This window comes from Bos indicus x Bos taurus, chromosome 13 (genome assembly GCF_003369695.1).
Source record: "Bos indicus x Bos taurus breed Angus x Brahman F1 hybrid chromosome 13, Bos_hybrid_MaternalHap_v2.0, whole genome shotgun sequence".
NCBI lineage: Eukaryota > Metazoa > Chordata > Mammalia > Artiodactyla > Bovidae > Bos > Bos indicus x Bos taurus.
In genome coordinates this window covers 66,130,479-66,156,415 of record NC_040088.1, presented here as the reverse complement: position 1 = coordinate 66,156,415, position 25,937 = coordinate 66,130,479, and the positions used below count along the sequence as shown (strand labels likewise).

The 25,937-nt window shown below is 42.8% G+C and overlaps 2 protein-coding genes and 1 long non-coding RNA gene across 4 annotated transcripts in view; 1 reads left to right on the top strand and 2 right to left on the bottom strand.

Moving 5' to 3' along the window:
* The window catches only part of FBH1 (F-box DNA helicase 1), a 47,626-nt gene extending 38,501 nt beyond the window's left edge, over nucleotides 1-9,125 (bottom strand). The window contains exon 1 of one of the 2 annotated variants that reach the window (XM_027560137.1): nucleotides 8,894-9,125. Coding sequence is in view for 1 of the 2 variants with exons in the window: in XM_027560136.1 (XP_027415937.1) it covers nucleotide 572 (1 nt within the window). In the remaining variant the exon portion in view is untranslated. Of the gene's footprint in view, nucleotides 1-571; nucleotides 730-8,893 lie in introns of those variants that run through there. The other variant, XM_027560136.1, reaches the window with a different exon arrangement.
* On the top strand, nucleotides 1,271-3,193 carry LOC113903654 (ankyrin repeat domain-containing protein 16-like). The gene is made up of 2 exons (XM_027560138.1): nucleotides 1,271-1,575; nucleotides 3,154-3,193. The coding sequence occupies exons 1-2, from the start codon at nucleotides 1,285-1,287 to the stop codon at nucleotides 3,172-3,174; spliced, it is 312 nt and encodes a 103-aa protein (XP_027415939.1). The 5' UTR covers nucleotides 1,271-1,284; the 3' UTR covers nucleotides 3,175-3,193.
* A 2,837-nt stretch (nucleotides 9,126-11,962) lies between the features above and the next one.
* On the bottom strand, nucleotides 11,963-22,076 carry LOC113903652. The gene is made up of 3 exons (XR_003514230.1): nucleotides 21,912-22,076; nucleotides 13,214-13,258; nucleotides 11,963-12,080 (listed from the first exon to the last, which is right to left on the bottom strand). It is a non-coding gene; the product is annotated as an uncharacterized LOC113903652 (long non-coding RNA).
* Nucleotides 22,077-25,937: the final 3,861 nt, after the last annotated feature.

Sequence of the window (25,937 nt, the reverse complement as noted above, 5' to 3'; positions counted from 1 at the left end):
TAACGTAAAGTATTTTGTAAACCACAGTGCGATACAAGATGCAAAGTATAACGATTCCAGGCCTGAAAAGCAGAGCTGCTCCCACTTTCCATCGGAAGGAACAGAAAACACCAGGAGGGTTAAACGACGAGCACCTCGGAAGATCAGGTAGAGAAGTCAACACCGACCCTCACGTCCGCCACCACCCCGCACAGCTTGCTCGGAACTCACAGACTCTCCACCAGCTCCAGCCCCCCTTACATTACCCCAGTTTTCCCAATATTGAGGTTAGGGGGAGGGCAACTGCAAATGCAAAAGGCAAAAGGATGCCACAAAATGACTCGCCCAAGGTCAAAACAGCTGAGCAGCAGGAAATGTTGGCTGCCCACGGCCGAGGCCACGTTCCGGCGACGCCCACATCACCGACAGCGCCCCGGCCTGCCGCTCTCTCATCCGCCCTGGCCCCAGTCCGCGCTCCAACACCCCGGAGGACCATACCTCGCAGAGACCAGACCCGCTAAAGACCCCAGAGACTCAACGTCCACGCGACCGGGCCCGTCCGCGCCCCCACCACGCCGGCGGCCTCACTCACTATGGCGATCCGCATCGGGGCTCCCGCCGCCGCCGCCTCAGGTCCCGGGCCACCCGGGCTCCGGGTCGCGGCTTCCCAGGGGCAGTGGGAGCCCTTGCAGGCCGTGGACTTCCTCCACCAGCTCCGCCGCCGCCGCAGGGCCGCGAAGAGCCCGCCGCCGACGCTGACGGAATGCATCCCCGACCAATTGAAGCACGCAAGAGGAAGGGTGCACTTGACGGACTGCTGCGGCGGCCAATCGGGACGCTCAACCGCGCTACCGCTAGCAGGCCCCGCCCCCTCTGCGCTTCCGCCAGGGTGGAAGGGGCGAGCAATAACTTTCCCAGAGTTCCTCCGAGCTTAGGGACTCACGGAGGGGGCCGCGGCCGGCGCGATGGGCGGGGCCAAGAGTATGGGCGGGACCGGCCGCGGAGGGCGGGGCCACAGGCGGGGCCGCACGGGCCCCACCCCGTCCTCGCGTGCTCGCGCCGCCTGAGGTGGTGGTACCTGGGGTTCACCTAATGTTTCTCCTCAAAGTGAAACCAGTGCGGGCGGTAGTCTCCGCGCGTGCGTTCGCTGCGGCCCGCGGGTCGCGTGGTCAGCTCGGAACCTGAGGGTGTGGGGGAAGGTCGGGGCGTCTGGGGAAGGGTCCTGACAGGCAGGGTGGAGGAGGATCGCGGGGCGGGTCCGGGGGAGGGTCGCCAAGCGTTCCCGCAGGACTCGAGCCCGTGGCCATGACCGCGCTCCGGGTTCCGCGGCGGCTGTGCTGGTTGGTGCTGGATGAGAGGAGCTGCACGCGGCTGGGCGCGCGGGCTGCGCGGGGTCTGCCGGAGATACCCTCCTGCACACTTTACGCGCCACAGCCGCTGGGACATCTTGGCCTATCTGGGACCTGGACATCGAAGCCGTCCACCAGGACTACAAGCGGGCTCTCTCTGCACGAGGCTGCCTCCATGGGACACCCGGACTGCGTGCGGTACCTGCTGGCCCGGGGGGCCGCCGTCGACTGCTTGGAAGGCCGACTGGTAAGTGGTGGGCCCTGCAGAGAGACCCCCACCCTTTCCTGCCGATTTTAGATTCCCACGCTTGGTCGGCCTCCACACCATAGCCTCTCAGGCTTCCCCTACAGAACATCATTGCTGTCCTTGTGGGGTTAACTGCTCCAGCCTTCTGTTTCAGACTGCCTCCCATGATAGAGCAGAGAGCTGTAACGAACATGTTCAGATGCCCTGGAGAAGGAAATGGCAACCCACTTCAGTATTCTTGCCTGGAGAATTCCATGGACAGAGGAGCCTGGCAGGCTGCAGTCCATGGGGTCTCAGATTTGGACACTACTGAGCGACTATCACTCATTCACTTACTGCCTGTAGCAAGGGTCCCAGGTGTCATGTTTTTCTGGAAACATCTCACTAAATGATTATTGCACAGATGACATTGTTCTAATTTTCTGTTTTGAAATTCCTAGTTATAGCTTATCAGAAATTTGCAAAGACAGCCGGGAAGTCCCATGCACCTTTTCCCTGTCTTGCCCCAAAGTTAATGTCTTACAACTAGAGTACAGTCACAAGAAGAAACTGACACTGCTATGACATTGCTACTCTCAGGGCCCTTACTCCCATTTCACAGGTACATAGATGAGCACAGGTGTGTGGGGTCCTCTGTGTAGTTTTATCACATGACCTCCACAGTCACCATGCTCACCTGTAACCATTATACAAAGCAATTGCATTCTGTTATTAATAGATGCACACAATCTTCAGTACTGACTGTCCACCTCCGTAGACATTTGAACACCTGAAGATTCATACCATGATAAAGTTCCTGAATGAATCCACAAGGGATTCCTGATCTTACATAAACAAGAAGAACATCAGAAAGATACAGCTAAGTAAAGTGCATCTTGCCCACTGGCATGGGGGAATACGCCTGCTTACGTTTTGAGTTTGGGCTTTGGCTGTGACTGAGCCCAAGACATTTTCTTCTGCTGGTCCAAAGATAGTGGAGGCGTATTACCTTTTTAAAAACAGTTCTGTGGATAAAGAAACAGCCTCCCCAAACAACCATCAGAAGGCCAAGTCTCATTTGACTGTGTGCTTAGGAAGTGCCGTTACAGCAAGACATTTTGCCCGTTCTCACCTTACTGGCTTTCTCATGTCCCTTCTACCCTGGATTTGTTCCCTCTGTAAAGCACTTCTTCAAGATTCCAGCCTTCATGTATCTTGGTTTCTCCTTTTTGATTTTTCGTTCACTCTCATTACTACATTACCAAAACTAAAAAAAGCAAAACATTTTAAATACAGCAGTGTGTACATGACTGTCTCAAACTCACTAGCTATCCCAACAAGGACCTACTGTATAGCACAGGGAAGTCTGCTCAGTGTTATGTGGCAGCCTGGATAGAGAGGGGTTTGGGGGAGAATTGTTGTTCAGTTGCTCATTCGTGTCCAACTCTGTGTGACGCCATGGACTGCAGCATGCCAGGCTTCCCTATTCTTGACCATCTCCCGGAGCTTGCTTAAACTCATGTCCATTGAGTCAGTGATGCCATGCAACCATCTCATTTTCTGTCATCCCCTTCTCCTCCTGCTTTCATTCTTTCCCAGCATCAGGGTCTTTTCCAATGAGTCAGCTCTTCACATCAGGTGGCCAGAGTATTGGAGCTTCATCGTCAGTCCTTCCAATGAATATTAAGGGGTGATTTCCTTTAGGATTGACTGGTTTGATCTCCTGACTGTCCAAGAGATTCTCCAGAGTCTTCTCCAAGGGGGAGAATGGATACATGTATTATATCTATAGCTGAGTCTCTTTACTGTTCACCTGAAACTATCACAACATTGTTAATCGGCTATACCCCAATAAAAAATAAAAAATTAAAGAAACAAAAAAATGAAACAGTGTTGGTAGTTAATACCAAAGCAGTCCTGTTTAGTCAAAGGCATGGTTTTTGCAGTAGTCATGTATGGATGTGAGAGTTGGACCATAAAGAAGAGCTGAGAGCTGAAGAATTGATGCTTTTGAACTGTGGTGTTCAAAAGAGAAGACTCTTGAGAGTCCCTTGGACTGCAAGGAGATCAAACCAGTCAATCTTAAAGGAAATCAGTCCTGAATATTTAGGACTGAAAATCAGTCCTGAAAGGACTGATGCTGAAGCTGAAGCTCCAATACTTTGGCCACCTGATGTGAAGAACTGACTCATTAGAAAAGACCCTGATGCTGGGAAGGATTGAAGGGAGGAGGAGAAGGGGACTTCAGAATGAGATGGTTGGATGACATCACCAACTCGATGGACATGAGTTTGAGCAAGCTCCAGGAGTTAGTGATGGACAGGGAAGCCTGGCTTGCTGCAGTCCATAGGGTCACAGAATCAGACACGACTGAATGACTGAACTGAACTGATTTTCCAGTAGTCATGTATGGATGTGAGAGTTGGACCATAAAGAAGGCTGAGCACCAGAGAACTGATGCTTTTGAGCCATGGTGCTGGTGAAGACTCTTGAGAGTCCCTTGGACTGCAAGGAGATCTAACCAGTCAATCCTAAAGGAAATCAATCCTGAATATTCACTGGAAGGACTGATGCTGAAACTGAACCTCCAATATTTTGGCCACCTAATGCAAAGAGCCAACTTAATAGAAAAGACCCTGATGCTGGGAAAGACTGAAGGCAGGAGGAGAAGGGGATGACAGAGGACTAGATGGTTGGATGGCATCATCAACTCAATGGACATGGGTTTGAGCAAGCTCTGGGAGATGGTGAAGGACAGGGAAGCCTGGTGTGCTGCAGTCCATGGGGTCACAAAGACTTGGAAAAGACTGACCCCCTGAACGACAACAACAACACATAAAACAGATAACCAACGAGGACCTGTTGTATATCACAGGGAGCTCTACTCAGTTTTATATAATAACCTATATGGGAAAAGAAGCTGAAAAGAATGGAGATATGTATGTATATAGAACGGATTCACTTTGCTGGACACCTGAAACTAACACAACACTGTGAGTCAAATATACTTCAATGAAATTTTTCAAAAAATTGTTTCCTGCTGGAACAAGGCTTTATATCTCTTTAGAACAAATCTCTCCAACTCCTAATAAGTATCTCAGATTCTAAGGGGTCATTCCTATGACTTCCTTCCATTAAATTTGCAGTTTCCTGAAGTACCTTTATTCAGTCCAATGGGTCATGAGCATTGAGGGGCCCAATGACAACCAGTAACAACCCACAAGAGAGAAGAAGCCACATTTTGTTGGTTTTCGAATTTCTAGCATCCAGCACAGAGACTAGACTCTGGACGTGGTTGGTTTTAGGTGTGCAGCTTCTGAAGGACATGATACTCACTGAATAGCTGAAGTGGGGGAATATGATACACAGATTATTTTAAGAAGATAGATTTTTCTAGACTTTTCAGACTAGGTGGGTAACGAATGAAAACCTCCTAACTAGGAACATTCCCCCCACCTCTTGAATCTATTTAAAATAAAGGAGGACACACTAAAAAGAAAAACTAATGGACATGGAGCAGAACACTGTGAAGACCTCCCCATGGCACCTGCCTCTTGTTGGTAGAAAAGCTTTAGCCTCTGAGGCTTTGCCCAAGTCCCAAAGAGCAAATGTAATCAGAGAAGTGCGAAAATGCTGAAATAAATGAAAACAGTCTAAGACAAAATAACTATAGTTAAAACATCAAAGTCAGCTCCTCCTCAAGGGCTGTAGATAACATTCTGAGCCATATCCTGGAGTTCTGCAGATACTGAAACCCCCACCAGGTGGAAGAAGTTAACCGCATGCTGACTATACCTATGTAGACCCCAGACCAGTTGAAACCTGATGGTTGATGATACTGACTCCTAAAACCACCCACTTAGCTCACCACCAACCAATCCAGAAGGATGTACACCAGCTATCAGGCATCTCACACCCTCACCCCCAACGGTGCCTTTAAGAACCCTTCCCTGAATTTGGGGGAGGATGAATGCATGTATATGTGTGGCTGAGTCACTCTGCTGTGCACCTGAAACTCACCACATTGTTCGTTGGCTATGCTCCAATAATATACGTTTTTTTAGAAAATTATTTTTGTCCTTAGGAAACCTAAGCCACATATTTTTCTTTTTCTAGTTTACCAAGAAATGCATTCATTTTTTGCAAAGTCAGTTTAGATGTTTTTGTGAAGGTATATTTTAGATGTGATTAGTATTTAAAGCAGTAACTTTGAATAAAACTGATTTCCCCCCATAATGTCCATGGGCCTCATCCAATCAGCTGAAGACTGCAAGCCCAAATATTGAGGTTCCTCACAGTGGAAGGATGTTTTCAAATTGTGCTAGAGAAGACTCTTGAGAGTCCTTTGGACTGCAAGGAGATCAAACCAGTCAATCCAAAAGGAAATCAACCCTGAATATTCATTGGAAGGACTGATACTGAAACTGAAGCTCCAATATTTGGGCCACCTGATGCAAAGAGCGATTGCTCGGAAAAGACCCTAATGCTGGGAAGGACTGAAGGCGGGAGGAGAAAGGGGCAGCACAGGACAAGATGCTTGGATGGCGTCACCGACTCAGTGGACATGAATTGGAGCTAACTCCAAAAGACAGTGGAGGACAGAGGAGCCCTGAAGACTGCAGTCCATGGGGTCGCAAAGAGTGGAACACAACTTAGTGACTGAACAGCAACCGAAAAGTGGAAGAGTTCAAGTCTGAAGCATAGAAACCCTGGCTGAGTTTCCAGACTATTGTTCTGGGGATTCAGGTTCAAGACTGCAACATCAACTCTTCCCTGAATCTCCAGTCTGCTGGCTCACTACAGATTTCAGGTCTCCTGACAGACGGATAGATAAATAGCGAATCCCCTACTGTCTTTATTCCCCCTCTGGAGAACCTTAAAAATTGTACTGTATTCTAGCAGTGTGGTTCTAGTTATGTTTCACTATATCCAGGCAGCAGGAATATAGTTATGTTTATTATTATAGTAAAATACATTGTGGTAGTCATCTTGTAAGTCAAATCATTATGCTCTACACCTTAAACTTATACACTGCTGCATGTTAATTACATCTCAATAAAACTGGAAGGGAAAAAATTGCAATTCGGGAAGCAGAGATTCAGGTTAAACTGAGTGTTCCAAAAAGGAGTCAGGGGTTTATGAAGACAAAAGGCCACAGGTTGTCAAAAATTGCCTGATGAGAACTGTGAGCGACTCGGATACAAGCCAGGAAATATTTGTCCTTATGGAATCACAAGTTATTTAGGGGAGGGATGGTCCAAGAAGTAGCTTGAGTTTTTGGCAGATATTCTGGAGGACTTCATTAGGACAACAAATGATCGGAAGGTCAGATTCCATCCAGGCTGAGACATGCCTGTGTCACACTCGTTAATGGCCTCCTGGCTCTGTTTCAGAGAGCTCTTTAGGAAGCATTATTGTTGTTGAGTGGCTAAGTCATGTTCAACTCTGTGACCCAATGGACTGCAGCACGCCAGGCTTTCCTATCCTTCACTATCTCATGGAGTTTGTTCAAATTAGGGAACGTTACCGACTCCATGGTTTTTCTTTCACAAAAGGCAGTATGAAATCTGTCCCTGACTTCTGCTGAAGTGAACAACTGTAACAGGGAAGACCCTTTTGTATTCTATTACAAGTTCAGCACTAAAGGGATGTTGCCTTTATGCTTATATGATACATAGTTGCTCGTCGCTGGGAGCCTTGCCTCCCGCATAATAAGGATTAAGCTTAAACACCTGTGTTTACCTCCCAGGAAACAACCTGACCAAGCCCGCCTGTCAATGACTGCAGGAAGGGAATTAACACATTCCCTTCAGAGGCTGATGGGAACCAGGAAAGGTTTGACTTTACTCTTTCTCCTTTTAGTGTAAACCAAGCCTGAATTCTAACTCAGGCAAGATGGTTCTTATGGGACATGAGTCCACCATTATCTTGATCTACCAGCTTTCCAAACAAAGTTGCTATTCCTTGCCCCAGTAATTCATCTCTTGATTTATCGGCCCATTCTGTAGGAAGCAACAGGACTTGGTAACAGGATGGTGCTACTTATGTCTAAGGCCTTCAAGTGAGCGTCAGCTCACTGGCTGGTGCTGCTGTATACGTAACAGTTTACCAGAGATCTCTTCTTTGCAGACGAGGCAAAGTCTCTGCCAGTTGTAAATGAGCATAGCTCCCTGTACTCAGGTGTGTCCTGTGGGGGAGGACAAAAACTATCCTTCTAGGTTCATCTGGCTGGTTAAGAAGCGACTTAACATGAGACAGATTAACAGGAGAAAAGCAAACAAAAGGTTAACAACATGTATACTTCTGTATACATGGGTGAGAACCAGAAAATGTGAGTAACTCACCAGAATGGTTGAAACCCTCACCTTAAATGCCATCTTCAGCTAGAGACAGAGGAGGATGCTGTGGGTAGTGGTTTGGGACTAGAATGTGGAGGAAGGTGATTCACATGGAGATGGAAAAGCAAGTGTTTGGAACTCTCTGTAAATATTTGCAGTTCCCCTGACCACACCTGGCGCACATTTTTTCTCAGTATCTCTCATAGTAGCTGTCTTCCTGGGCCAGCCCTTTTATCTAAACTATTCAACATTTAAGGAGGCGGTCAAAAGAAAGGCTTTGAGTCTTTTGTTTCTTAAAAATATTCTGCCTAAAATCATTCTCTTGCCAAAGAGACACATTTTGGAGTGACAAATTTTGCTTCCCTACAATGCCCTGGATCAGGTAGAAAAGGTTAATACAGAAACACAAGGAGGAAGCCACCTTGCTTCCCAAAATAGTCCCTGAAATTCTGGGGGACTTGGCTTAGATTCCTGAATCTAAGACTTGGGGGACTTTGGCTGAGACCAATTTCTTTTGCTCAGTAAGGGTCTTGCTGATTAAATGTTGCCCAAGACAAGCCAAAAGGATTTGGTGCCCATCAACTTCAAGTTTCCTTGGACTGGTTACAGTGGCTGAATTGCAGCCTAAAACTCTTCTAGGAACAAGGAGGGAAATTGTGGGGAAATAAACTTCCCTGGGATTTCTCAGTGGTTTTGTAAAAAGCCCAGATCTTCTGAGACTCTTCAGCGCAGACATCTGCAACCGTTCATCTAATTAATAGCTCCGATCTGAAAGAATTCATAGTCTCATCTCCCCAAGGAGCAGGAGAGACCTACAGCCCAGAGTAGGTCCCCCCAAGGTGCTCCATCTCCTTAAGAATCTATATTTCAAGAAGGGATGAGGCCCAGAACCTTGGAGACTCCAGGTCAGGCTCCTGGAGAGATTTTGTTATCAGCAAAGCCCATAAACGGTTACCAGGTTAAACAAACAAACAAACAATATTAGGAATAAAAATACTAACCTCCTTTCCCTTGTGCGTAGTCTGGCTTCTCTTGCTTGCTGGGTGTTTCCTGCAGAGGCCTTGCTTCCGGCTCTTCAAACCCCAGTTCCTGGTGTGAACCAGCTTGGCCGATGCTCTTGCTTGGGCTGGGGGTGCCGTGTGCGGAGACGCTGCACCCACCTTAATGTAAGGTGGCAATGAGCCTTGTGAGCCCCACTACCGGGAGCAGCTGTGCCTATCTCTGCTCCCCAGAACCCCGCCAACTCCACCCACTCCCCCGCTGATGAAAGCCCTACGGAGCAGCCCCGCCCATGGCCTGTTGGAGAGTGTGGACTGTACAGTGGGTGCTCCCACTTCTTAGTTCCTTTGCTTCTCAACACAACTCATTCCATTGGCGGAGAAACACTGGGCAGAAGGACCCTTTTTGGGGTGGGTGACACCTTTACTTACGTACCAAAGGCCAGAGTAAGGAGGACATCCTTCCCAGGAGAGGAGAAGGCCCTTCTCAGCAGGAGGGACAAGGTTTTCTTCCGTTCTGCACCTGCTGTTGTGGAACAATTGACCTGCTCTCAACACACGGCCCCAGGTGCAGTCCTGGGCGAGGGGGCAACGCCTGTATGTTTACTGTGAGATACTTAATAAGAACTGTGTCTCTGATCACAATGACCTGTCCGTGCCTTCAGGATAAAAGGAATGAATACTGAAAGCCTAGCCAAAAGGAGGGAGTGTCTCCAAAAGGTCAGTTAGAGTGAACGCCAAGAGGAGGAATTCAGATAGACAAGGGCAGGAAAGGTGTGGCTTTGATTCAGCGATGTGGTAGTCATCAGTGACTTGGGAGTAGTTTTGAGGAAAGAAAGGGAAGACAGTCTAGAACTGCTAGGGATACAGGTGAACCTTTCAAGAAGTTTGTTGTGGGACCTCAGATTGTCTGGTACAAGTGAGAGGGGAGAAGCATGGTGAGAAGTTCGTAGAGAAGAGATCTGAAATCCTTATCAGAAGATACAAATTAATAAAAGTAGCAGGATCACTGGGCAGTGCAGCACTGAGACCCTTGGAGAGGGTGGTGGGGGAGAAGGATCATCAGTCTCATATGAAACTGGAGCTCTGCCAAGTCAGATCACTGAGAGGACAGAAAGACAAGGGGATGAAGGATTAAGTGAGCATTAGTAACATGTCAGCTCTTGGAACTGTTGGTGAGGAAAACACTTCCTCCACCCTTTAGGTTATTGGGAATCTGCCAATTAAATTGACAAAAGCAGATAACCATGAGAAAAAAAAACATTTAAATAGCTTTCCAGGAATGATGTACACATCTGAGAGTTGGACCGTAAAGGCTGAGTGTTGAAGAATTGATGTTTTCAAACTGTGGTGCTGGAGAAGACTTGAGAGTCCCTTGGACAGCAAGAACAAACCAGTCAATCCCAAAGGAGATCAACCCTGAATATTCATTGGAAGGACTGATGCTGAAGCTCCAATACTTTGGCCATTTGATGGGAAGAGCCGACTTACTAGAAAAGGCCCTGATGCTGTGAAAGATTGTGGCCGGAGGAGAAGGGGGTGACAGAGGATGAGCTAGTTAGATGGCATCTTCGACTAAATGGACATTGAGTTTGAGCAAACTCAATGGTGAAGGACAGGGAAGCCTGGCATGTTGCAGTCCATGGGGTCGCAAAGAGATGGACGTGACTGAGCGACAACAGTAACAACCACGTGCAGAGGTTCACAAAGAAATGTGACTTGAGGGGTGACTACAACCGGGAGTTGATATACTACTTAGTAAATGCCAGGGAGTAGGAGATAAAGGCATCTTCTGAAAAACAGGTGACTTGGGGAAGGAGGGGCACTTATAACAAAAAACATTTAGGAAATATAAATGGTACCTTAGGAGGAGATAGGGGAGATGGGGAAGTTTTGCAAAAATGTCTGTCTGGTGCTTGGAACTTTTCTCTCATTTTAACACGGTTTCCAAAAGTAAATCAATTAAACACGGTTTCCAAAAGTAAATCAATTAAAACCAACTCAAATGCATTTCTTTTTGTAGCTGAATAATATACAGCTTCTTTATCCATTCATCTGTTGATGGACATCTAGGTTACTTCCATGTCCTAGCTATTGTAAATAGTGCTACAGTGAACACTGGGGTACGTGTGTCTTTTTGGAATTTGCTGTATGATGCAGGGAACCCAAAGTTGGTGCTTTGTGACAACCTAGAAGGGTGGAATGGGGAGGAAGGTGAGAGGGAGGTTCAAGAGGGAGGGGACATATGCATACCTATGGCCGATTCAAGTCAATGTATGGCAGAAACCATCACAATATTGTAAAGTAATTATCCTCTAATTAAAAATAAATTTTTAAAAAAGTTAATTCATTGCAAAGGCAAAAACTCAGGCAAAACTTATTTCTTCATGAGGAAGACCTATGAATCCGTGTTTACAGTTACATATAGTAAGTTTTATGCCACTGTTAAGTTGTAGTACATCAAAACATTGATGGTAGCCATAACATTGATGGTAGCCATAAGTATCTAAATCTTTAGACCTATATATAGTGATAAAAACTGGAAAATACAAAAAAGCTATCAATCAACACCACTAAATATTAATGACAAGTCTGGTTGTTTGGGTGCTGTTTAAACAGCTGATACTAGGGTTTGAGTTCATAAAGGGCCGCTCAAATGGTAAAGAATCCACCTGCAATTCAGGTGACCTGGGTTTGATCCCTGGTTCTGGAAGATCCCCTGGAGAAGGGAATGGCTCCCTGCTCCAGTATTCTTGCCTGGAGAATTCCATGGACAGAGGAGCCTGGCGGGCTCGTCCATGGGATCACAAAGAGTCGACATGGCTGAGTGACTAACAGTATCACTTTGAATATGGAAAACTCAACAGTGCTGGCTTTTAAGTCTGCTAAGTTAGATGCAGAGGAACATCGCTTAAAATACCATATACATTGTTATCATACACACATAATATGAAAATATTTTCCTTTAATAAAGAATTTCTCATCAGGTTTAATGGGAAACAATGAAAACTTCATGTAAACAGTCCTGTAGGGAAACTTTTACTATTCATCATTCAAATCATATCTTTTTTCTTCAAAGTCTGTACATATTCTTGTGATGTTTTCCATAGTAGGTCCTCATATACATTTGACCCATCTGTAGATCCTCAAGGAGTCACTCTAAAGGAATTAGATGCAAATTCAGCATCAACTGGAAGGAAAAGGAAAGAATTATATTCTTTACCTAAAATACCTGAGTTAACTGTTAGTTAAGAAAAAAACAAAACAAAATTGAGACCTTTCCAAGTGTTCCGAAGAATGAATTATATCTATAGATGACACAACACAAAAAACAAGATTACAGTTATATAATCCGCTCATGGTCGCACGTGTGGCTGAGTATCAGGGCTTCTGGTTTTCTCATTCTTCATTCATTTACTCGATAACTACGTGCAAAGGTGCTGTGACAAGCACTGGAATTACAAGATGAAGGTGACCCAGTCCACCCTGAAAAATGATATGCCCTAAGCTGGAAAAATACATGAACAGCGGATTTCCATACAGAGTCATAAATACTAAGACAGATATAAAAGATGGCACAAGGAACACTCAAAAGGGACAGCCAGCTTTGTGTCAGTACTGCCAGCTTTTTGATGGAGGTGATATGTAAGTAGCTATCTGAAGGACAGGAGAAAGTACAAGAGGTAGAGGGGAGAAATATGTACAAAGACCAGAGGTGAGGAAGCACACCTGTGGGATCCTACACAGTCTGGCTGGTTAGATGCAGAGTTGAGGGGCAGAGGAGGGTGGTAAAGAGATAAGGTCAACTACTTTGGCAGGACCCAAATTGATGTGGGTGTTTGGAGCTTTTCCTGAGGGTGAAAGATAAACTGGTGACAAAGTCAATGACAGAGAAATTTTAAAGTCACCCACCAAGTGACAGCTACACAAACATGACTGCTTCAGTCTGGTTTCCTAACCGTAACCACTATCAGACACTTGAGACGTTGATGAACTCCACGTATTCTGAGAATAGTGTCAGGGTGTAGGCGGATAGTTCCACAGGGATGGAGTCAGTAGAAGGAGGAAATAGCCAGAAATAAAAGAACTACCTAGACCTTTTGGGCTTGTTTTTCAAGCAATGGAACATGGTGAATAAATGAGGAAGAAGGAATTTTTCACTATGACTGCTCATGCTCTCACATTTTTTATTAGCTATATGTAAGAAAAAATATTTAAGATAGCAACTGCTATCCAAACAATGGAAAGAGATGCCACTGACTGTTTACCATGTATTTCAGAAATCAATGTCTAATGATTTTGTCATACGTTTTTGCAACATACCTTCTTCTAGTTCTCTAGTTATATCTTGTCCAACTCCTGCTGCATCTGAAATAAGTCAAATATTATGTTTAAGTTAAACAAGAGATATTATCATAGGAATGACGTATAATTTCCTACATGTGACATTTAAATAATACTTTGAGACTAGACCTAACTTGAAGATTACTTAGGTAGAAAAATAATCACATAAATAAAAGAAAATGAATTCCTACTTATTCTGCTTTTAGATAACAGAGAACATATATATGGGATGCTATTTAGATTAATCTGATAAAAAGTATAATAAATATCAGTCTATTGAGTACACATAATTTCAGAGAATTAGGGAATGACCCATAATCCTGGTAATGATGCACAAGATCACCATCTTCTCCCTTAACAGCTCCTGCCCTAAATATGTACTTCCAAGACCTTTATTTTGATTTCTAGGTGAGGATCATGTTCAAATGAAGTAGTTTGAAGTCAAATATTAATAAGAAGAACACATCTGCAGTTTTCTTTAAACTTTTCCATTTAGCGAGACATAGAAAGGTGAGAAAATCATACACAAGAAAACAATGTACCGGCAAGTTTTAATTCTAAAGGTGTTTAGCGAGAAGGATTCTCTCACAAGTGTTAGTTTCTGAACTATGTCCCATAGAAGGGGAAGGTCCCATGGGGGTCACTGAAGGGTTGAGGAACAGAGAAGTCACAGCTGCACGGTCTCTGGCCACTCCTTTAGCTAAATGACTCTATACTTGTCTCTTTTATGTAATATGGTTCTGTGCGGAAGGTTTTTTTTAAAAAGAAAGGTTGTTTTTAAGGTATGAGAGTCATTGATGTAGTCAAAGTTACAATTCTACAAAAGAGTCTAGAGTCCTATGCCAGCTACTTCCTCAGATTAAGAAAACACATATAGATTTTTAACTATAACATAGAGAAAATGAATATGTAAAACCTTGTTACATAGTTCAGTAATGCTTGTGGCATTTTAATGTTTTAAATTATATGTCTTAAATGTGTGAACAAAAATAAATCAATATCAAACTCCTATTTGTAGCAGTCGATATAGTTAATTTTTAAAGCATAGATATTTTTTAAACACAGGACAGGAAACTTGAAAATCTTTAGTTGAATCAAGCAGGCCAAAACTGAAGAGATTAGTTTTAAAAGGATGTTCGTTTCCTCCTGATAAAACCTGGTTTATTAAAATGAGTCAGCACAATGAATTATCCACATTTTGAGTTATTTAGGACAAAATTTAAAACACAAATAAGATCTCTCTTTACTATTTAGCCTACTTCTATCCGAGCTCTCATCGTTAATTGCTATATACAAAAAGTATGAGTGTAATCTCAACTATAAATCTGGTCAGAAATTACAGATGAACTTCATTTCCTCAGCCTGAAGTTTCAAGGGGAGGTTTACACTCCTACCCTCCTCATGAGAAGCAAGGAGATTTACAAAAAATATTTTTCTGAGCAATTGTAGAATGTTTCTAAATTTGTAGTTCAAGCAAACATGAAAAAATTTTAAATGAAGCTCACTTTTGTCTCTATCTCAACAATATACAGCCTTGACGTACTCCTTTTCCTATTTGGAACCAGTCTATTGTTCCATGTCCAGTTCTAACTGTTGCTTCCTGACCTGCATACAGGTTTCTCAAGAGGCAGGTCAGGTGGTCTGGTATTCCCATCCTATTCTAAATCCTTTCAGAATTTTCCACAGTTTATTGTGATCCACACAGTCAAAGGCTTTGGCATAGTCAATAAAGCAGATAGTTTTTTGGAACTCTCTTCCTTTTTCCATGATCCAGCATATGTTGGCAATTTGACCTCTGGTTCCTCTGCCTTTTCTAAAACCAGCTTGAACATCTGGAAGTTCACGGTTCACATATTGCTGAAGCCTGGCTTGGAGAATTTTGAGCATTACTTTACTAGCGTGCGAGATGAGTGCAATTGTGTGGTAGTTTGAGCATTCTTTGCATTGCCTTTCTTTGGGATTGGAATGAAAACTGATCTTTTCAGTCCTGTGGCCACTACTGAGTTTTCCAAATTTGCTGGTATATTGACTGCAGCACTTTCACAGCATCATCTTTCAGGATTTGAAATAGCTCAATTGGAATTCCATCACCTCCACTAGCTTTGTTCGTAGTGATGCTTTCTAAGGCCCACTTGACTTCACATTCCAGGATGTCTGGCTCTAGGTGAGTGATCACACTATCGTGATTATCTTGGTCGTGAAGATCTTTTTTGTACAGTTCTTCTGTGTATTCTTGCCACCTCTTCTTAATATCTTCTGCTTCTGTTAGGTCCATACGTGTCTGTCCTTTGTTGTGACTATCTTTGCATGAAATGTTCCCTTGGTATCTCTGATTTTCTTGAAGAGATCTCTAGTCGTTCCCATTCTGTTGTTTTCCTCTATTTCTTTGCATTGATCGCTGAGGAAGGCTTTCTTATCTCTTCTTGCTATTCTTTGGAACTCTGCATTCAGATGCTTATATCTTTCCTTTTCTCCTTTGCTTTTCGCTTCTCTTTTCACAGCTATTTGTAAGGCCTCCCCAGGCAGCCATTTGCTTTTTTGCAATTCTTTTCCATGGGGATGGTCTTGATCCCTGTCTCCTGTACAGTGTCACGAACCTCCGTCCATAGTTCATCAGGCATTCTGTCCATCAGATCTAATCCCTTAAATCTATTTCTCACTTCCACTGTATAATGATAAAGGATTTGATTTAGGTCATACCTGAATGGTCTAGTGGTTTTCCCTACTTTCTTCAATTTAAGTCTGAATTTGGCAATAAGGAGTTTATGGTCTGAGCTACAGTCAGCTCCCGGTCTTGTTTTTGCTGACTGTACAGAGCTTTTCCATCTTTGGCTGCAAAGAATATAATCAATCTGATTTCGGTGTTGACCATCTGGTGATGTCCATGTGTAGAGTCTTCTCTTGTGTTGTTGGAAGAGGGTGTTATGACCAGTGCATTCTCTTGGCAAAACTCTTATTAGTCTTTGCCCTGCTTCCTTCCGTATTCCAAGGCCAAATTTGCCTGTTACTCCAGGTGTTTCTTAACTTCCTTCTTTTGCATTCCAGTCCCCTATAATGAAAAGGACATCTTTTTTGGGTGTTAGTTCTAAAAGGTCTTGTAGGTCTTCATAGAACCGTTCAGCTTCTTCAGCATTACTTGTTGGGGCATAGATTTGGATTACTGTGATATTGAATGGTTTGCCTTGGAAACGAACAGAGATCATTATGTTGTTTTTGAGATTGCATCCAAGTACTGCATTACGGACTCTTTAGTTGACCATGATGGCTACTCCATTTCTTCTAAGGGATTCCTGCCCACAGTAGTGGATATAGTGGTCATCTGAGTTAAATTCACCCATTCCAGTCCATTTCAGTTTGCTGATTCCTAGAATGTCGATGTTCACTCTTGCCATCTCCTGTTTGACCACTTCCAATTTGCCTTGATTCATGGACCTAACATTCCAGGTTCCTATGCAATATTGCTCTTTACAGCACGATTCCCTAAATGATTTGCATTTTTTAAGTTGCCATATAGTAAATGGAATGTCCCACTAAACTGAACACTGAAAGCACAGAGCAGACCTCCTGTAAACAATGGTAGTTGTAAACATGTTCTAAAGAAGTACACATGTGTCTGGGGCTCCTCAACTAACAAGTCACAGTTGGGAGAGGAGAGAAAGGGCGTCAGAGAGAAAGGGATGTGGCCTCACAATGATATCTGCTGCCCTCTGGGACACACCTGCCTCCAGGGAAGAGTTCAGGGATGAAGAAACACCCCATCCCTCAAAGCCACGTTCAAGTATTTGCTTTCACCACCCTAGTATAAATGTTTCACTCGTGACCTCAGAAAAATTAAGCATTTGGCTCTGAGGAATCACCTAGAGCCACAATCTCGAGGGTAGGATGAGAAAGTCATTGGGTGAGACTGAAAAGGGCTAAAACAGCTCCAGGAACAATTTCAAGCATCCCCTGCTTTTCTAAAGTTCATTTTATGTTACTTCACTTCTACGAAGGGCCTACATAGGCACCTGTTTTTCATAACAATAAAAAAAAAATCTGAAGAGGATTTTTGGTTTCATTTAAAAAGGAAAAAAGCTGAAACGATGTTCAGTGCATGTTTTTACAGTGAGAGGCATCGTGTTCCACAAGCAGGGAGACCGGCCCCACCGAGCTCCTTCCCCGGGAGGGACACCCCACCTCTCAGCGTCAAGTCTCCACACCCCTGAACCTTGTGTGGGAGCACCTGTGCTTTACTCGTGCATATTCATTTTATGCATCTACGAGCAGAACGTGTCCTCGGGTCCCTGCTTCTTTGGTTTATGATGTTTTGGTTTATGAAAGGCTTCCTAGGAATGCTCCGCTTTCAGATAGTAGGGAAACCTGGACTAGGCACTGGAGGTGCTGCGATCTGCCCTTTGCATCTTCCACACCCGCCCTGAGTCAGGTCGCCATGTTATTTTTAGGCACTTTGTGAATTATCCTGCCAGTCACCCCCATGTTCATTTCCCCCGATTTCACAACCATGATTTTATATAGTGTAGGAAAACTTACAAGGATATAGTATTACTAGTTTGACTTAGGGTGCCTTTAGCAGTGACTATCTAGTTAGCTTTCACTTCCTACTCATCTCAGAAACCTGGCTCTATAAAAATTAGGCTTTAGAGACAAATTAATGAACTAAATTTATTTTGTGATTGTGTGTTTTGACTTACATGCCTAGCTTATTTTCCAATGACTTTCTAACTTTTAGTTCTTCTAGGTAGAGTTTCTTATATTTTTCCAACTCTGCTTGAGAAGTTTTCCTAAATTGTCAATGTTCACTCTTGCCATCTCCTGTTTGACCACGTCCAATTTACCCTGATTCATAGACGTCACATTCCAGGTTCCCATGCAGTATTATTCTTTACAGCTTCAGACTCTACTTCCATCACCAGTCACATCCAAAACTGGGCGTTGTTTTCGTTTTGGCTCCATCTCTTCATTCTTTCTGGAGTTATTTCTCCACTGATCTCTAGTAGCATATTGAGCACCTATCAACCTGGGGAGTTCATCTTTCAGTATCCTATTTTTTTGCCTTTTCATACTGTTCATGGGGTACTCAAGGCAATAATACTCAAGTGGTTTGCCATTCCCTTCTCCAGCAGACCACGTTGTGTCAGAGTGCTCCAGAATGACCCTTCCACCTTGGGTGGCCCGACATGGCATGGCTCGTCGTTTCATTGAGTTAGACAAGGTTGTGATCCATGTGGTCAGCTTGGTTAGTTTTCTGTGATTGTGGTTTTCATTCTGTCTGCCCTCTGAGGGATAAGGATAGAGGCCTATGGAAGCTTCCTGATGGGAGAGACTGACTGTGGGGTCTTATTCTGATGGGCAGGGCCATGCTCAGTAAATCTTTCATCCAAGTTTTTGTTGATGAGTGGGCCTGTGTTCTCTCCCTGTTGTTTGGCCTGAGGTCAAACTATGGTAGGGGTAATGACAGTAATGGCCACCTCTTTCAAAAGGACTTGTTCATGCACTGCTGTATTCAGTGCCCCTGACCCCCAGCAGGCCACTGTCGACCCACCCCTCTGCAGGAGACACCTGGACACTCACAGGCAAGTCTGGCTCAGTCTCTTGTGGGGACACTGCTCCTTTCTCCTGGCTCCTGGTGCACACAAGGCTTTGTTTGTGCCCTCCAAGAGTCTGCACTGGTCATACCAAAACACCCTCTTCCAACAACACAAGAGACGACTCTACACATGGACATCACCAAGTGGTCAATACCAAAGTCTGACTGATTATATTCTTTGCAGCCAAAGATGGAGAAGCTCTATACAATCACCAAAAAAAAAAAAAAAGACTGGGAGCTGACTGGCTCAGATCATGAACTCCTTATTGCCAAATTCAGACTTAAATTGAACAAAGTACAGAAAATCACTAGACCACTCAGGTATGACCTTAATCAAATCCCTTATGATTATATAGTGGAAGTGACAAACAGATTCAAGGGATTAGATCTGATAGACAGTGCCTGAAGAACTGTGGATGGAGGTTTGTGACATTGTACAGGAGGCAGTGATCAAGACCATCCCCAAGAAAAAGAAATGCAGAAAGGCAAAATGGTTGTCTGAGGAAGACTTACACATAGCTAAGAAAAGAAGAGAAGCTAAAGGCAAAGGAGAAAAGAAAAGATAGAATCATCTGAATGCAGAGTTCCAAAGAATAGCAAGGAGAGATAAGAAAGCCTTCCTCAGTGATCAAGGCAAAGAAATAAAGAGAAACAATAGAATGGGAAAGACTAGAGATCTATTCAAGAGAATTTGAGATACCAAGGGAACATTTCACGCAAAGATGGGCACATTAAAGGACAGAAATTGTTGGACCTAACGGAAGCAGAAGATATTAAGAAGAGGTGGCAAGAATACACAGAAGGACTATACAAAAAGATCTCCATGACTCAGATAACCGTAACAGTGTGATCACTTACCTAGAGCCAGACATCCTGGATTGCAAAGTCAAGTGGGCCTTAGGAAGTGTCACTACAAATAAAGCTAGTGGAGGTGATGGAATTCCAATTGAGTTATTTCAAATCCTATAGATGATGCTTTGAAAGTGGTGCACTCAATATGCCAGCAAATGTGGAAAGTTCAGCCGTGGACACAGGACTGGAAAAGGTCAGTTTTCATTCCAATCTCAAAGAAAAGCAATGCCAAAGAATGTTCAACCAGTTGCACAACTGCACTCATCTCACATGCTAGTAAAGTAATGCTCAAAATTCTTCCAGTGAGGCTTCAACAGTATGTGAAATGAGAACTTCCAGATGCACAAGTTGGATTTAGAAAAGGCAGAGGAACTAGAGATCAAATTGCCAACATCCATCTGTTGAATCATAGAAAAAGCAAGAGAATTACAGAAAAACATCTACTTCTGATTTATTGACTATGTCAAAGCCTTTGACTGTGTAGATCATAACAAACTGTGGAAATTCTTCAAGAGATGGGAATGCCAGACCACCTTATCTGCTTCCTCAGAAACCTGTATGTAGCTCAAGAAGCAACAGTTAGAATCAAACATGGAACAATGGACTGGTTCCAAATTGGGAAAAGATGCATCAAGGCTGTATATTGTCACCTGCTTATTTAACTTCTATGCAGAGTACATCATGCAAAATGCCAGGCTGGAGGAAGTACAAGCTGGAATCAAGATATCTGGGAGTAATATAAATAACCTCAGATATGCAGATGACACCACCCTTATGGCAGAAAGCAAAGAGGAACTAAAAAGCTTCTTGAAGAAAGGCAAAGAGGAAAGTGAAAAATCTGGCTTAAAACTCAGCATTCAAAAAACGAAGATCATGGCATCCAGTCCTATCACTTCATGGCATATAGATGGGGAAACAATGAAAACAGTGACAGATTTTATTTTCTTGGGCCCAAAATCACTGCAGATGGTGACTGCAGTCATGAAACTAAAAGACCCTCTCTCCTTGGGAGAAAAGCTATGATCAACCTAGACAGCATGTTAAAAAGCAGAGACATTACTTTGCCAACAAAGGTCTGTCTAGTCAAAGCTATGGTTTTTCCAGTAGTCATGGATGCATGTGAAATTTGGACCATCAAGAAAGCTGAGCACCAAAGCATTCATTCTTTTGAATTGTGGTGTTGGAGAAGACTCTTGAGAGGCCCTTGGACTGCAAGGAGATCAAACCAGTCAATCGTAAAGGAAATCAGTCCTGAATATTCATTGGAAGGACTGATGCTGAAGCTGTAGCTCCAATGTGAAGAACTGAGACATTGCGCAAGACCCTGATGCTGGGCGTGATTGAAGGCAGGAGGAGAAGGGGACGACAGATTAAATGGTTGGATGGCTTCACCAACTCGATGTACATGAGTTTGAGCAAGCTCTGGGAGTTGGTGATGGACAGAGAAGCCTGGTGTGCTGCAGTCCATGGGGTCACAGAGTCGGACACGACTGAGCAACTGAACTGACACATAAATACTAAATGCTAGTGAAATTTTTTTAAAGTGTGGCTATATTTACATTTTACTTTCCAAAGATGCTCTAAAATAATTTTCATCAGTGGTTCAAGATATTCCAGGATAAATATCATCTTACTAAAGCAATCTTTGAAAAATCCCCATGCATACCCCAGCTCCTTAAAAAAAAAATCCAACAAAGGAAAAATGCATTCTTTCAGAAACACTGTCTATACAGACATAGTATTCATTCCTGGTGAAGAGAATAAGCTACAATATTAAAAATGATTCATTCTCAAAAATCTCACAGAAGGGTTAGGATTACAAGAGATACTCAGAATTCTCAATCAAATCATTACTCAAATTTCTAGACTCTAACAGATGTTTGTGTACCAATGTTCAAGGCAGCATTATTAATAACAGCCAGAAAGTGGAAAAACCCTGATTTCATTTTGACAGAGGAATGAACACACAAAATATTTTCTATATAAAATATTGCTTTTGGACTGGATTGTCACAATCTTTAAAATTAAAATCTTACTACAAAAATCATTAATTTTATGAATTCAGTCCATTTCTTCTCTAAAGAGTAATTATGCTATTAGTAGCAAGCAGTATCAGTAAAATACCATAAACTTTTTAAATCAATGAGACTTTTCACATTGTCTAAAATATTCTTATATATTACTATTAAAAAGTTAAAACTCTTCCTCAGTATGACAGAAATTAAGAGGTTGACTTACTGATCTTATGCTTAACAGGTTTTCCTGAAGCTGTTTGATTCTGCCGCTTGCTTTTTGACTGTAGTTTGTAACTCGGTATTTTCAATTTCAAGCCTAAAATGCAGATTTTAAAACAATGATTCTCACACATAGGGTTTTTTGTTTAAAGATTTTTTTGAATGTGGACCATTTTTAAAGTCTTTATGGATTTACTGCCATATTGCTTCTGTTTTATGTTTTGGTTTTTTGGCTGGGAGGCACATGGGATCTTAGCTCCCCAACCAGGGATCAAACCCTCTGCATTGGAAGGCATGGTTTTAACCAGTGGACTGTCACGGCAGTCCTTCACACATAGATTTTTAAAATACCACACTGTTTCTGAACAAACATCTGCAGGTTCCATTACATAGGTTGTTAGAATTTTGAAAAGTAAATGATCTGGCAACCTCACTGTTTTTCTAGTTGTGTTTTGTGGATAATTGGCTTCCCTGATGGCTCAGACGGTAAAGAATCTGCCGACAATGCAGGAGACCCAGGTTCGATCCCCGAGTCAGGAAGATCCCTTGGACAAGGAAATGGCAAGCCACTCCAGGATTCTTGCCTGGAGAATTCATGGACAGAGGAGCCTGGTGGGCTGTATCCATGGAGTTGTAAAGAGTTGGACACGACTCAGTGACTAACACTTTCACTTTTCACTTGTGGATAATGTGCAAAATATGGAAATAATGGGGGAAAATTATGCATCTCAAAACAGCTCAAAGGTGAAATGTTACCCAGCTTCACAATGATGTTTTTTATTATCATTACTGATCTAATTCTCATATTATACTGTTTATCTGCTTTATATTTAAGTTGTTTTCTGTGCTGCTTTAAATCATACTTTAGGATGTGATCCTGTGTTTTTTCAGCACATCTCACGGCCTCTGTACATTTTTATCCTGTGTTTCTTGCAACTAAAAAGAAAGAAAAAAAAAAAAGGAAGAAAAACAACTGTTTTAATTACTAATGACCTAGTGAATCTGCCAATGTCAGTTTCTGTCTCTTTCATCTGCATATTGTTTACAGCTGCTTTCCTGCCATACAGCGGAGTTGAGTTGTTACAATAGATACCTTACAGTCCAAAAAGTGAAAATATTTACTGTCTGCCCTTTGTACATTACTGACCTCCCCTTTAGCACTCAAACACAAAATCATTCATGCTTTAAATTAGATTTTCTCAAATACACAAATTTATAAACTGGCCAAATGGGGAAAGACAGAAAATTACCTGACAATAAACATATATATATATATATTTATTTATTTATTTATTTATTCTAAGCTCCACATCAGCCATCACTTTAAATATCCACATTTGTGAATGACCACAGCTCTTCCAGTGATTCTGAGAGCTAGCACTACTGTTGGTGAGAACCAGATGCTTCAGGGACTAGTGTGAGAGGCAGTAGGTACATAGGAGCCAGAATTCGTGGGCCTGTGTTCCAATTCCATCAGTTCTGAGCTGTGAGTCCTGGGGCAAATTACTTAACCTTACTGTATCTCAGTTTCTCCATCCATAAAATGGGGATAATGGTAGCATCAACCTCAGTGGGATGCTGGGAAGATTCATTTGGGGACTATACATAATGTCAGAGAAGGCAATGGCATCCCACTCCAGTACTCTTGCCTGGAAAACCCCGTGGACGGAGGAACCTGGTAGGCTCCGGTCCATGGGGTTGCTAAGAGTCAGGCACGACTGAGCGACTTCACTTTCACTTTTCACTTTCATGCATTGCAGAAGGAAATGGCAACCCACTCCAGTATTCTTGCCTGGAGAATCCCAGGGACAGAGGAGCCTAGTGGGCTGCTGTCTATGGGGTCGCACAGAGTCGGACAGGACTGAAGCGACTTAGCAGCAGCAGCATACATAATGTATTTAGAAGAGGACGTGGCAGATACTAAGAGCTCTTTGTAATTGGCGTTATTACGGTCGCTGTATTTTATCTGCAAAACAATCTGATACTTCAGGCAGACGGCATGCCAACGGAAATGGTCTTCTACACAATCACAGTGAACTCACTCTCCATACCGTTGCAAGGGGCAGTAAGGGGGAGCATGAGGCCCAGAACACACGCGTTCAGACTTCAAAAATGTTCACTGACTCCACTAACAAACTAGTACTCTAGTACTTTTCTCCACTTACAGTAATTTGCAACTTCCTTCCTCTCTGTACTACTCAGTGGACAATGACCACCGGTTAATATGCAAATAGCACCTCCTGGATGGAGTGGTACAGAACATTACACGACCGTCAGAGGAAGGATGAAGTCACTGCCATGGAAATATAACTCTACTGCTAAATCAAAGTTCTGAGTCAATTCATTCTCACAACTGTTAATGTCTAGCCAGTACTCCGGTGAGAAAATTAAGGTTACGAGGTACAGATATCAGAGAAGCTATTCCCAGAACTTTACAGTTGGTGAAAGGCTAGAAATCTGTAAATCCCACTTCTGCCTACATAATGAAGGAAGGCAAATTTACACTTTTCTCCCAGAGTCAGGGAGAAAGATGAGCATTTAATTGAACAATTCTCCTCTATTAGACTAAGCGTTTTCAATTTTACATTGAGTTGCTTAAAATACATTTTAATAAAAGTTTTACTATACAAACATCTTCAAGAAAAAATAACTGGCGTGGGATGAAGTACTGAATTGTGTCCTAACAGTTGTTAAACTAAACTGTTTTCCATTTATGCAAGACAAGTGCTGTGCATATCCATAAATATTCCCTGTTAGAACAAGGTATACCTAGATAAGATTCTCCCTCATGAAAAAAATGACAACAATGCAAAATTAAGGGCTAAATTGTTCTTCACAGACTACATAACAGGGCTGAAGAGAAAAGGCTCAATGAGAGCTGGACAGTCAGGAAAGCTCCATGGAGGAGGAGAGACTGGGCGCCAGGTCTGAATAAATGGACTACCCAAGAGGAAAAGAAACTTTGAAGGCAGAAAGGACAGTCTGAGCAAAGGCCAAGAAAAGGTGAAATCAGCCAGTTAACTCAGGATAAATCCAACCACAGGAAAATAAAAACATGTCCATCCAGAATGTATAAACCAATGTTCAAGCAGCATTATTAATAGTTGCAAAGTGGAAACAACCCAAATCTCCATCAACTTATGAATGGATTAAATATAGCCACGTACTGTTTATTGTTTTGACAGTCAACAGAAATGGAAGACTGATCGTGCTATACCATGGATGAACCGCAAAAACATGAGGTCAAATGAGAAAGCTAATCCCAAAGGAGCATACTGCATGATTCCATTTAATGTAAAACACCCAGAAGAGGCATGTCTCCAGAGACGAATATTAGACTGGGGGTTGCCTGGGGCTGAGGGAGATGGGTGGGCCCTTGGGAGGTAGCTAAGGGATGCAGGGTTCTTTGGGGGGCTGATGGAAATGCTCTAAAATTGACTGTGGTCACAGGTGACACCCTCTCTAGACTAAGAGATACTGATCTACACACTTGGAATGGGTGAATTATATGATACATGAATTATATCTCAATAAGCTTTTTAAACTCCAAAGGCACTATCTAGATAATGTTCTTAATTCTCTATATTCGATGTATGTGTTATACTCCATCTGAGTGCCTCCATGCTTTTACAATGTATCTTAAATTAAAAGAAAAGAAGGCAGTGCATAACTTCAACTGGTTGTATAATACACTTTCTGCACAAGTTATTCTGAAATGCATGAAATAAATATATACAGAACTCCACAGCATTCACAAAAGTGAAGATGAGAAATTATAATTTTCTGAAACATTCCATTAAACACTATCCTCTGATTTTATCTGGCTTGCCTCATCATGGTAATACAGGGATCAAGAAATAAAATATTGTTCAATAGAAAAAAAGTCTCTCAACCTGTGTGAAGAATGATGCACAATTCTCCATTTCCTAAGGGTATATATATACGAAAATATATATATATATATATATATATATATATAATATATTAAAAATGCAAATGGCAGAATGAAAGAGTTTAAGAAACGAGTGCA

What these genes read in the sequence shown, in the direction of transcription:
- LOC113903654 (XM_027560138.1), top strand. Translation starts at nt 1,285, where the DNA reads ATGACCGCGCTCCGGGTTCCGCGGCGGCTGTGCTGGTTGGTGCTGGAT. An exon ending in ACTGCTTGGAAGGCCGACTG is followed by an intron (nt 1,576 to 3,153) that starts GTAAGTGGTGGG and finishes ATTCTTTCCCAG; the next exon opens with CATCAGGGTCTTTTCCAATG.